Raw genomic sequence first — 12,895 nt, forward strand, 5'->3', positions numbered from 1 at the left:
CTGGGGTTTCTTCCTATTTTTTCTCCCTGTTAAAGTTTTTTTTAAGGGAGTTGTTCCTTATCCGATGTGAGGGTCTAAGGACAGGATGTTGTGTTGCTGTAAAGCCCCTTGAGGCAAATTTGCAATTTGTGATATTGGGCCTTCACAAAGGAAATTGACTTGACTTGAGTCGCCTACCGCACTACAGCGCTCACTAATACTGTTAAGGGTGCTTACCAAGCGGTTCCAATCAATTCACACCTTTATAAAAGAGACGTCAGCTACGGAGTTATTACTTCCAAAGAAAATGGTGAGGAAAAAGACAAAAATAAACAGAATGAAAAGCGTGGTTTGTGTCAACTTGTTTTTATTCCTTTTGTATGCAGGCACCTTCAAGTCCTACTTCACGCTATTCGTTCTACTCATTTCAGATGTCACCAGTGCATTGTTTAGTACTGTAGAGCCGAAGGAACGGAGAAGACCGTAGGTTCACACTTTAGCCGTGTAGGCAACTTCTTTAATCCACGGTAAATCAGAGAGACAACAAAACCACAGCTCGACTGAGCGGAGGCGGCAAGAATACCCAGAAAACTAGCTGAACAACCATAACTTAACCCTGCGTTAACCTGCCAGGGCAACCATGACTTAACCCTTAGTTCCTGGGTTGAATTCTGTCCCCAATACGTATCCACCACAGTACATGAATTATTTGAAAAGGCCCTGAACAGAAAGCTGTGAATTGTAAAGAGAATCAACTCCCTGAAGGATCTCCGGGATCCTTGAACAAGTTCAACCTCACAGTTGAGTTGTGTAGTGTTGTAGTGCTGTAGTGTTGTAGCATTGTGTTGTGTTGTGTGGTGTAGTGTTGTGTTGTGTATTGTTTAGTGCTGTGTAATGTTGTGTAGTGTTGTGTGGTGTAGTGTTGTGTAATGTTTAGTGCTGTGTAGTGTTGTGTATTGTGTAGTGCTGTTTAGTGTTGTGTTATGTAGTGTTGTGTAGTGTTGTGTTTTGTACTGTTGTGTGCTGTTATGTGGTGAAGGGTAGAGTTGTAATTCTGTAGTGATGTGCACTGTTGTAGTGTTGTGTAGTGTAATGTGTTGTATCACGTAGTGTTGTGTAATGTTGTACTGTTGTGTAGTGTTGTGTTGTGTAGTGCTGTGTAGTGTAGTGTGGTGCAGTGTTGTAATGTTGTGTAGTGTTGTGTAGTGTTGTAGTGCTGTGTTTTGTAGTGTGGTGTAGTGTTGTAGTGTTGTGTAGTGTTGCAGAGTTGTGTAGTGTTGTGTATCATTGTAGTGTTATAGAGTTATAGTGTTGCATAGTGTTGAAGAGTTGTGTATTGTTGTAGTGGTGTTGTGTGATGTTGGGTTGTGTAGTGTTGTGCATTGTTCTTTCTCCTGGATCCCCACCTTGCCATAGTGGAGAAGCTTGCAAATGACCAATGATCCCAGGAGCTGTGCCGTCTGGAGCTGGGCTCCTTGGTCAGCCAAGGCGGATAGGTCAAGGAGGAGGTTCCAGACGAAGTGCGATCCAACAAAGACCTCAACGTGGAACTGGCGGAAGATGTCTCCAGGTCACAACGGCAGTGAAGGCGGATGAAGGCTGCAACAAAGGGTGGTCCCCAATCGTCCTGGCTCTCCATGCCATTGGACTCTGGCCACCCCCTGCCAAGGACCGTGTGGTGGCTGCAGGTGCATCAGCCACTCCATGTAAAAAGCTGTCACGCACAGGCATCCTCCCATTATGCAGCTCCAGTATCTGAAGACCCCGAGGGACCCAGAGGGAGGATGGTCATACTCAACCCCGAGTGTCTGCCGATGATGAGTGTTGTGTAGTGTTGTGTCGTGTATTGTTGGTGCATCTGCGCAATAAGTGAAACCATTGTCCAAAGTTACCGTGCTGAAGTTTCACATGTAAACAAAAGTCATTTTTGATCCTTCCTTTTTTTGCTGGCGTATTGAAGGCAATGCCTGTTCCCTGTGACACACCTGTAAGATTTCTTTACAAGCAAGACTGAGGGCTTTAGCAATAAATAAATAAACAAACAAACAAACAAATAAATAAACAGTACTCTCGCCACCAAAACTATGCTTCAGAGTTCATCTGGTGCGTCTCAGGCCAAATTTGTGATCAGTCAGATTTAAATAAGAACGACAGCTTTCAGGATTGTAGCTTCAACATACTAAATAAAGCCCAAAACCCCCACTTACTCGTTTACTTTTTTTCAAAGACTATGGAGCATTTTGAAACATTTCTCCATGCAATGATATAATACATGAATAAAAGTCAGTGCACAGAGGACGGTGTTCTTATCTCTGCTCACCAGAAATAAGGATGAGCCCAGTCAATACCATTCATAAATCACGTTGCCCATTAAAGCCAGTGAGTGTCCTTGTTGGCCCTCCTTGAATTAAGCACATGAATTTGAAATGTCCACGTAGGTGATTAAATCCCCCCCCCTCTCTCGGAGGAATGTCAATACAATTGGTGAGCTGAAATCAAGATCTGATACCCACACAAACGTCTTTTGACGTTGTCAGGCTTAGACCATTTTAGACTGCATGCAAAACGAGTTGCAGTCATCGGATTGCAGACAAGACGCGACAGTTACTCAATCACCCGAGGAAAAGGGACACTGTTGTTTGATTTGTCAGACAATTCGATTTTCAGTACAAACATCCAACCTCTAAACCGTGGCAGGCGCAGGTTTAACGTCACGTATGTGTTGAACTCGTGGTCTGCGGGAAAACCCTTGCTTGAACTTCATGTTTTTACGGAGCGGACTGGGCTGATGACCACAAATCACACGGACATTGGCTACTGACATATAACTTATTCAACATTCCTCTGAACAAGCAGCAGAGAGCTGATGAGTATTTGCTCATTGAATTGTTCTGTCCATGGTGCTGATTTACAAAGAGGTGGCTCAGAATCTGGCCTGGGATAACAAGTCCCCGCTGCTGATCGTTTGCGGATACAATTCTGCTCTACACAGGCGTACATGCTATTTTCTTTTCTTTTTTTTCTTCAAGAAACGCTTGCTCAAGCTTCTCAGCTGGAGGTGCCAGCTGTAGGCTGAATGAACGTGGTCGTCCATCACACTGGGTGGGCAGTGGGGTTGATTGCCCATCAAGCGTCGCCGCGTGCGCACGGTGAGAGCTGCCGGATACAAACTTACAGCGTGTCTCACGCGCACTGCAGCCACAGACCAAACCTAGTAGAGAAACCTGGGCTCCGTTGCCACAAATCAGGTCGCTCTCGACGTCACCCTCTTGACATCAGCAGCGGATCGCCGCTTAAATACCAGCAGCGGCAGAGAGTGTAAATACAACAAGACACACCTTCATATGGGACTCAACCCTGTGAAACAAGAACCTTCCGGACAATGTGCGGCATGTTCTTTATCGACTAAGGCACTTCGACTCATGGTTTCTTTGCCCATTTCGCTCCTCGCTTCGTTTTGAGGAACCCGGGTAGTTAAGGAAGTTGCCTTAAGTTTGAATCCCTCCACTGTGTTTGGGTTGAATGATGACCAACGACACCCTTTTGTTCGATGAGTTCGACGGCAACATTTCGGACCCACCGCAGCCGCTGTCTCTCACCCTCAACCACAGCGCCTTCCCTCCTCTCCGGCTGGAGTCCAGGTCCCTGGTCACCTCCGCCACCATGTTCGCCGTGGGAGTCTTGGGGAACCTGATCGCCATAGTCGTGCTGTGTATCTCCAAGAGGGAGCAGAAGGAAACCACTTTCTACACGCTCGTGTGTGGGATGGCCATCACGGACCTGTTGGGCACCTGCTTCACCAGCCCGGTGGTGATCGCCACCTATGTGGCCAATCGCTGGCCTGGCGGACCCCTGCTTTGCCATTTTTTCTCTTTCTCCATGCTTTTCTTCGGCTCGGCCGGGATGTCCATCCTGTGCGCGATGGCTGTCGAGCGGTACCTGGCGATAAACCACGCGTATTTCTACTCCAAGCACATAGACCGGACGACGGCGCGCCTCGCGCTCCTCGGCACCTACCTGGCCAACATCGTGCTGTGCATCATGCCCAGTTTTGGCCTCGGACAGCACGTCAGACACTTCCCTGGCACCTGGTGTTTCCTGGACTGGAGGGCGACGGATCCGCTGGGTGCCTCCTATTCCTTCCTGTACGGCAGCGCAATGCTGCTGCTAATCTTGGTGACCGTTTTGTGCAACTTCGCCGTGTGCAAGTCGCTGGTGGGGATGACCCAGAGACCGGGGATAGTCCGAGCGGAAGTGTGCGCGCAAGGATCCAGGCGCCGGTTTCCGCGGCTGCGCTCAGTTACCTCTGCGGCGGAGACCCAGATGTTCTGGCTGCTGATATTCATGACCATCGTGTTCCTGGTCTGCTCCATCCCGTTAGTGGTAAGTTTAGTGTCATTCTATTCTATTGTGACCATGTAACATAGATGTGCATCCCGTTCGTCAGAGGTCTTAAAAACACAATTTGGCTGCCATGGTTCTTGCCATGGATGCTGGATGGTTGTTTGAGCTACCCGAATGAATGAAAGGTTCAAAAAGGTCCAGAAAGTCTAACGGAAGCGTCTTCAATGCAACCAAGCAGCCGTTAACTTTGGAACAAGATAAGCTCATCAATGATATCCATGATTTGGCCAACAACTAGTTTTAGCATAGCATGAAGTATAGTGTACTCGTATGGGTGCTTGGAATAAAAAGGTCAATTTTTAAGTAAAAAAAATCAAACAAACAAACAAACAAACATCCCTCCTTAGTATCTAAGACATTCTCTGTCTTTCCTCTTCACGTTATAGGTGCGGATTTTTGTCAACCAGCTGTTTGGTCCTGCCTATGTTTCTGCCGGAGGGAAGCCGGACTACCGCAGTGACATCCTGGCTATCCGCTTCGCCTCATTCAATCCCATTTTAGACCCTTGGGTTTATATTCTGTGCCGGAAAAATCTCCTGGTAAAGGGCTGCGAGAAGCTGAAGCGGACCGTGGGCCGGGCCAAAACCGGCGGCGGTCATGACGTAGGCTGGACAGGAGGTCAGCACTCGCCCCCTTCATTTGACCACAGCAACGAGACCAGTTACGCGTCATTACGCACCGCCAACTGTATCAGGAGCGACGCCGCCACGAACAAACCCTCCGCGAACCTGACAATGAGACAAGCCTGGGACTACGACACGGCCCGGGTCAACTTCCACCCATTCAGTGTCGAGCCCGGCACCGTTGCGGGATTTGAAGCGGACGCCGCGGCTGCGTCCAAGCCGACCGTGGCGACGTCGACGCCGGTGGGAGGCAGCGGCGCTCCGTCTCGCCACCACACCAGAAATGTGGACGTTGTCACGTGCAGCTTCAGCACACCCAGCTCGTGCTGGTCAGAGAGAGGCCTATGACAGACCCAACACCCCCCAGCCAAGAAAGAGAGGGGGATTGGTTTTTAACGCGTGCACACCACGCGGGCTTTAAGAAGCGAGGAGGGAGGTGTGGCTGGGAGGGGGCGAAGCCTGCACACTTACGAGACAAGATGCACTTACCGCGTTACCAAGTCTGCGTAACCATATCGTCATACCCTGTGGGTACAGTTAAAGCACTACTGACCTGTGACGTGAAGGAGTTCCCAGGAGGTTCACCTCGAGTGAATATGTATTTAAATACACGGAGTGGATCCGTATGAGTGGCTACTGAGCATCTTTTTTTCCGCATAACCCTGATTCAACACTCTGCTGGACGTTTCGCAATGGGACATTTCTCTGTACTAAAACGTGCAGCAGAGTCTGGCATCGGGGCTACTTTTTTGCAAAGATGTGTTTATGTTGTGTGATATGCAGGTGCTGCATTATATGCATTGTGCTGCTATTTCGTTCTGTTTCGTATAAGCTACCAGTGTTACATAACAAAGGGAAAACTGAGTGTAAAGTTGCCTGTTCTATACGAAAATCTTGTTTTATACGGTTTAATATTAACTGCATTTCGTGAAATGGCAAAAAAGGGGCAAACGATCGACTGAAAAGAACAAACAATGAAAAAGTTGTGTGACGTGCCAAGTGCGGTGAATGTAACGGTGAGTCTGGGGGGGGGGGAATAAAGAAATAAACGTGACGACAGGACGTCTTTGTTTCCTCAATACTGCCCCTATAGGAAACAATGAGGCGACATTCAGGATGTTATGTATATTCTTGGGTAGCGCTGGCAGACACAGTAAGTTTTCAACAACAGCTGTGAAAGCTGTATAATTGTTCATACGGTGGCCGTGTTCGCGGAAAACAGCAGGTTAACCTGTGCTGAAAGTGAGTTTGTGGAAAATAATGAAATGCAACTGAAGACACTATGCTTTACCTCAATACTGTACCTAGTTAATAAACAATGTGATGACGTATCAAGCAGACCACAGTTAGGACCAATGCCTTAAAACATGCACATATGTTCAGCATCAAGGCCAAAACACCCACGCCAAGTCCAATGGGCTCCGAGCACCACGTAGTTTTAAAGTAACGGTACTCGGTGAATGCACAGTATCCTGTAGTACTTCCAATCTACCAGTAGATAGAGCCCTGGGCTAAGGAAGAACCACGAATTAGTCCTGCAAAGGAAACGAAGAGCTCGTTATATAGCATACATTTTCTCAATTAATCAAAACAAACTGTATTGTATATTATAAACTTTTATTCCCTTGGAGGATAATGCAATATAAAAATAAAGCAAACTTTGTATAATAATAATAATAATAATAATAATGTCCTTAAATACTGAAGTACATATGAGATACTGGAGTTGTGTAACCATGGTCGGTTCCTTTATTTTTCTTTGTCCCACTTTTCACTATGAAATGAAACATGCCATGGCTCTTTGCCACATATGTTGTGTTTGTAACTGACTGGGATTTTCACTACAGTGTCAGGCAGCTGTAATCATGACTCCTCAGCCAAAATGTCCGAGGTGTACTAGCTAAGTAAAACCTATTATTTGGCTTTTTCAAATCCCCATCCATTGCAGGAGTCAGACCCAATTAGTATTTTTGGAGGTGGGGGGGGGGGGGGAATTTGTCAGGTATGCCACATAAAACCATACCAGGGTCAACCGAGGTCAGTAATGAACACCATAGCTTTGAGAATAGTTTTAGCCCGTCATTGCAGCAAATATGAACTGTGGGATAACGGTGTTGGTATCAATAAGACACGCAAGATCGGCCAGCCCTGGAAAATTAGTTGAACCCATTCCACTTGTAATTTGAATGTGTGTAAAGTCATTTATAACCCTGATGTGAAAATCAGCCGCTTCACAAACAATTCAAGCAAAGTAACCAATGACATGAAACCCCCGAAAAGTGTGATTTTGGTAATAAATACTTATTCATCTACAACTGAGTTCATAAAAAAGCTCTCATACGAAGCAATAATAAATAAATAACTTATCAGAAATAAATATATTTTCCTATTGTACAGTAATGCATGGGGATGCATGGCATCCATTGGGTTGAGTTCACCTGAACATAGAAACGATACAATGTAACATCCCTGTTTTTTTCTGCAAAATACAAAAGTAACATTAAACGTCTGGAAAAGTCTGCTTCTCCATGACTGCTCCACCACAACATCCATCCAGTCAGAGGTGTCTGTTTGCTGAGGGACCACACACACACACACACACACACACACACACACACACACAGATGGGAATGGTCTTTGGGATTTGCCCACACCGGAGCATAACGGTGACGTTCCCGCTTGGAGTCTGTGTAATGAGTAATAATCGTAAGTGGTGCATATTAATAACCATTAACTCAGTCGAAAACAACCTGTTGAAGAGGAAAAGGAAAATGCAAACATTAATTCCCTGATGATCTCCCCCATACGTCTTTGATATTTCTTTGACTAAAATATCCCGGTTCCACCCTGTCCCTTCCTCCACGACAGGAAATATATAACAGGAAGTGGATAAGTGGCCTCCATCACTTCCTCCCCTTGTCCTCCTCACGCCGCAGTCCTATTCCTCTCTGCACTATCTGCAGGCCTGTTGTTTGTTTAATACAGGTGACCACTGGGGCCCTCCATGCATTTAGACGCTGTTATACAAAGCCTCAACACTGAGCTTCCTCTTGACCTCTTTGTTCAGGATGAGTGTCAGTCCACATCTCCTATCGGCCACCCCCTCCTTCGATCGCTTACTCAGCCCATACATATGCAGCTGGCGGCAGACAGCGACTGGATGGTTTGCCACTTTGTGTTGGTGTCCATGAAGGAAACCGGTTCGTATCGGTCAGGCCGGCAACAGGGGTGGCTGCTCACCTTCCGGGCCATGCGTCGGGGGAGTGAGCCGTTCTCCAGCAAGGCCTTAAGCGCCAGGTCGTACTCAGTGCGTGAAGACTGACAGGAGCCCACACAGAACTTGAAGAGGACAATCTCGTCCGAGTCAAAGCCCAGTCCCAGGTCCCTGACCCTCATCTTCCTCCTTTCCACGCGGCAGTCCTGCTGCTCTGGTTGGGAAGCTGGTCATTTTTACCCCTTTCCTTTCTTCCTTCTCTTCCTCCCTCTTTCTCGTGTTCCCTCTCTTTCTTCTTTCTCTTCTTCTTCTTCTTTGGTTGGCCCTGGGGCTGAGGTTCTGAGGGGTCAGAGGAGCGCGGAGAACGACTCCCCCAGTGACCACCGGGATGATCATCTGCCTCATCCAATACATATGGATCTGGATGTGAGAGGAGAGGAAGGCGAGAGAGAGAGACAGAAGGCAGTGGAGGACCAGACAGAAAATCCAGGATTATTTGAGCAGAGATAAATAATATATAACATTATGTGTATATTGTAAAATGTATGGTGGTAAGCTATTCCCCTTCACTTTTAATGCAAAAGATATCTCTCTCACCCTAAATAGTACATGTAAATATTTAGTTTGTCAGGCAGCCAGTCAAACCACATGCTCTAGAAACTGTCTGACAAAGCAGATGTGCTGTAAATGAAAAGAGAAAAAGCTTTTCTCTACCATATAGAGCGTGCCAGTCGGGGTAAGGGTCACTCTCTTTCTCCTGCTCTTGCTCCGGCTCTTTCTCCTCCAGCATCTCTGGCGGAGTAACAGGAAGTTGTCTCTCCACCTGGTCTCCCAGCAGGCCCACGGCGTGGCCCGAGTCTGGCCCTCCACCAGCAACACGGCTGCCACCACCCCTACGAGCTCCTCCCACCAGGGGCAGCAGAGAGACCACCACCCACAGCAGCAACTAAACGAGACGAAATTCATCTGTGAACCAAATCAAGAGCACTAACTTGCGTTGAGAGCGTGGGAGGATATTTATTGTTAATATCACGGCGCCAAGTACTGCTTTCCCAGAAACCCACTGATGATGAGTGTTGGCTTATAAATCACCAATAACAGCCTTAATGTATGTTAGAGAGAGAGAGAGAGAGAGAGAGAGAGAGAGAGAGAGAGAGAGAGAGAGAGAGATAGAGAGAGAGAGAGAGAGAGAGAGAGAGAGAGAGAGAGAGAGAGAGAGAGAGAGAGAGAGAGAGAGAGAGAGAGAGAGAGAGAGAGAGAGAGAGAGAGAGAGAGAGAGACCGTCTCGAGGTGTGACGGAAATGGGCTCATTAACAATTAACATCAACAAGTGGCTCATTATTTTTTATCTATTTGCAGTCTACATAGTGGAGATGAAAAAAACGGCCAGTTTCTTTACAGGAGCGTTATCTCTACTGAAGAAGAAGAAGAAGATGAGGATGTGATGAGGATGAAGGAAGGAAGGGGGGAAGGGATGGAGAAGGGAAGGAGGAAGGAAACATGCAGATTGGTCATAGAAAAATGCAAATTACAGACCTTGACTTGTGATGACATTACAGAGGTCACTCCTTGTCTATTTCTTCTCCAGGCCCTCCATCTGGGCCCACCTGGAGTGAGAGAGAGAGCGAGAGAGAGAGAGAGAGAGAGAGAGAGAGAGAGAGAGAGAGAGAGAGAGAGAGAGAGAGAGAGAGAGCGAGAGAGAGAGAGAGAGAGAGAGAGAGAGAGAGAGAGAGAGAGAGAGCAGATAAATAAGGTGAGAAGGTGAACAAAGCCTTACAGTGTCAATTTTCCCCTTCCCAGAACTTACCCCTAAAAGGATAACATAAACTAAAGGCACAAAATGCGGGTGATATAACAAAAACATTCGCAATATTCTATATACTGTACCAAAACAGCCCCCCGGGCTCCTAAACAACCCAGCCGGTCACATAAATCACGTCCTCAATGCCTGAGGACAGCATGTTTATTGTTGCTTCAGTAAAGGCTAATGTTTGCTGCCAGCTAGTGTGGCCAGTGTTGGCTTGTAGGCTCATACATCCACACAACAGCGCTAATCTGGTCACAAAAGGCAGCCCGTGTGATATACCTGTCAAAAGCATTCTTTAGGGCTACTGCTGTGGCAGAGGTACAAGGAGGGGGGACTTCACGGAGGTCCCAGACAAAAACCACAGAGATTCAGAGGGAACGATAAGAAATGTTATGGATGGAGACGTTTATATACATGTGGCGCGGATGCTTGCCGCTGGCTATGGAGCGCCACACGTCCCATATGCCAAGGTCATAAAGTGCTTTCACAGGCTCCAAGACATGAAACCGAGCGAGGGTAGGAGCAGTTTCTCTCTGTAAAGGTGAGTATGTACAGCTTGTGATTTTCGTATGTTCTAGCAGCCGATGCACGAGCTCTTCCATCCATGCATATGTCATTCATCAGTATGGCAGAATTTTCTAAACAGCTGCCAGTGTGGAAACAAGAGAGAACCAAACAAGCACTGAAGCAGTAGTAAAGGGCGTCTGGGTAGCGTAGCGGTCTGTTCCGTTGCCTACCAACACAGGATCAGCGGTTCGAATCCCCGTGTTACCTCCGGCTTGGTCGGGCGTCCCTACAGACACAATTGGTCATGTTTGCGGGTGGGTATGTGTCCTGGTCGCTGCACTAGCGCCTTCTCTGGTCGGTCAGGGCGCCTGTTTGGGGGGGAATAGCGTGATCTTCCCACGCGCTACATCCTTCTGGTGAAACTCCTCACTGTCAGGTGAAAAGAAGTGGTTGGCGACTCCACATGTATGAGAGGAGGCATGTGGTAGTCTGCAGCCCTCCCGGCTCGACAGACGGGGTGGAGCAGCGACCGGGACGGCTTGGAAGAGTGGGGCAATTGGCCAAGTACAACTGGTGAGAAAAGGGGGCAAAAAATCCGCCCACCCAAAAAAAGGGACATTCCAAAACAGGTATTATTGTGGCTCAAGCACAACTACTATCAGTTTGTTAGATGCTCCAAAGAAGATGCATTCTGGCAGAACAAAACAGAGGGATATGGATCATCAGTCCCTGAGTGTACAAATATACCAGTCAGAGCTGTTTAATTCTTATGTGAAAGACAGATTTGTGACAAAATATTCCACCCAGAGATACTCCGTCACTGATACATAACATAAATCATATGGCATATGATCAAGGTACTGTCATACTGGTGGGAAGGCAGGCATTGCAGAAACATGAACAGGCTCTGTCATCTCTATAAGACATCTGTAGGCAGCCCTGCAGCTGGGCTATAGTGAGAGTGAACCGTTATTATAAGGAGGGCATTATAGATTTCATTGGCATGTAAGGTGCTGTGATTTGCTAACAGTTGCTGATATTCAAAATAAACCCACCTGTGCACCAAAATGGATGATAAGGACTCCCTGCACTTCAGCCTATTTTACTTGTACAGTGGAGTGAAAGAGAGAGAGAGAGAACTAGGCAGGAAGAGAAATTGTCAGAAAGTAGTTGTACACAGTCAAGGTTCAGACGGGAGGTAGGAAAGAGCAAGACAAGTGAGACCGAGGCAGAGAGAAAGAAAAAAAACACTGAGTATGACCCAAGACCGGCAGACAGAGTATAAACCAACTGCTGCAACCTAAAACCAAGCTGTGCTGACTTCAGCTCTCCATCTCCCTCTGCCTTTAGCCTGATTTAGAGCCCAATTTCAGTGTGGTGTGTGTGTGTGTGTGTGTGTGTGTGTGTGTGTGTGTGTGTGTGTGTGTGTGTGTGTGTGTGTGTGTGTGTGTGTGTGTGTGTGTGTAGGGGGGGGGCAATGAAGCATGCAGGCCCTCTACCACAGATCCTCTGCGGGTCCCTAGAGAGGTGTCGTTCCAAGTCCTTAATGCCACAGCTGGGAATATTTAGCCCCCTCTAGTCCCTGCTGGCCAGGAGTCTATGTGGGCCTGTCTGCTGGTTCATTTCACCCTAGCCCTCTCGAGCTGTTTACAGCCCAACGCCTCCAGCCCTTTCAGGGTGTGCGTGTGTGGTGGTGGTGGTGGTGGTGGTGGGGTAATAAAGCGATGACCTCCAGACCTAAAGAGCTCCAGAAGTCTACCGATAGTGTGCAAGTGCTTGTGTGTGTGTGTGTGTGTGTGTGTGTGTGTGTGTGTGTGTGTGTGTGTGTGTGTGTGTGTGTGTGTGTGTGCGTGTGTCCACGGTGGCATGTATATGTTGGCGCACGTGTGCGTGTATATATACTATGTATGTGTGTGTTTACAGAGCTGAACATGTGTGTTTTCCTCACATGGCTGATTAAAGCCCTGGGTTTGTTCATCCACTAGGGTTTCTGCAACAGGGAGACTGGCGTTCTTGTCGCCTCTCATCTGTTTGGTTGCAGCTCTGCGCTGCCCTTGTTGTTCACAGCTAGCTAAATAAGTAGGTAAGCCCTCTTACTGCCCAAACAGCCCATAGGCGTGGAGCCTGCTGTTTCTAAAGCGCGCTCTCCTACTAATCACCACCGCTGCAAACTACAGTAGAAAGGCCTATATAAGACTGTCTAATACGAGTTGCCATTGAAGATGATTATGTGTCTTTAGAACAGTGATGCCAGTAATAATGATCCACTTCACCTCATTTACCAGCGCTCCCGGTGCACAGAACAGCAATACGCTCTAACAAGGTCCATAAACCGCAGGGAAGGTTTTGTTTCACAAGCCC

General features: G+C 47.4%; 2 protein-coding genes across 2 annotated transcripts in view; one reads left to right on the forward strand and one right to left on the reverse strand.

Moving 5' to 3' along the window:
- The first annotated feature begins 3,504 nt into the window (after window positions 1–3,504).
- ptger4c (prostaglandin E receptor 4 (subtype EP4) c) lies at window positions 3,505–5,354 on the forward strand. Its single transcript, XM_056293842.1, has 2 exons — window positions 3,505–4,362; window positions 4,770–5,354. The coding sequence occupies exons 1-2, from the start codon at window positions 3,505–3,507 to the stop codon at window positions 5,352–5,354; spliced, it is 1,443 nt and encodes a 480-aa protein (XP_056149817.1).
- A 2,772-nt stretch (window positions 5,355–8,126) lies between these two features.
- The window catches only part of LOC130124387 (glial cell line-derived neurotrophic factor), a 13,716-nt gene continuing 8,947 nt past the window's right edge, over window positions 8,127–12,895 (reverse strand). The window contains 3 exon segments of the mRNA XM_056293844.1: window positions 8,127–8,486; window positions 8,489–8,640; window positions 8,935–9,166. Of these exon segments, the coding sequence (XP_056149819.1) occupies window positions 8,127–8,486; window positions 8,489–8,640; window positions 8,935–9,166 (744 nt within the window).

This window comes from Lampris incognitus, chromosome 14 (assembly GCF_029633865.1).
Source record: "Lampris incognitus isolate fLamInc1 chromosome 14, fLamInc1.hap2, whole genome shotgun sequence".
Lineage (NCBI taxonomy): Eukaryota > Metazoa > Chordata > Actinopteri > Lampriformes > Lampridae > Lampris > Lampris incognitus.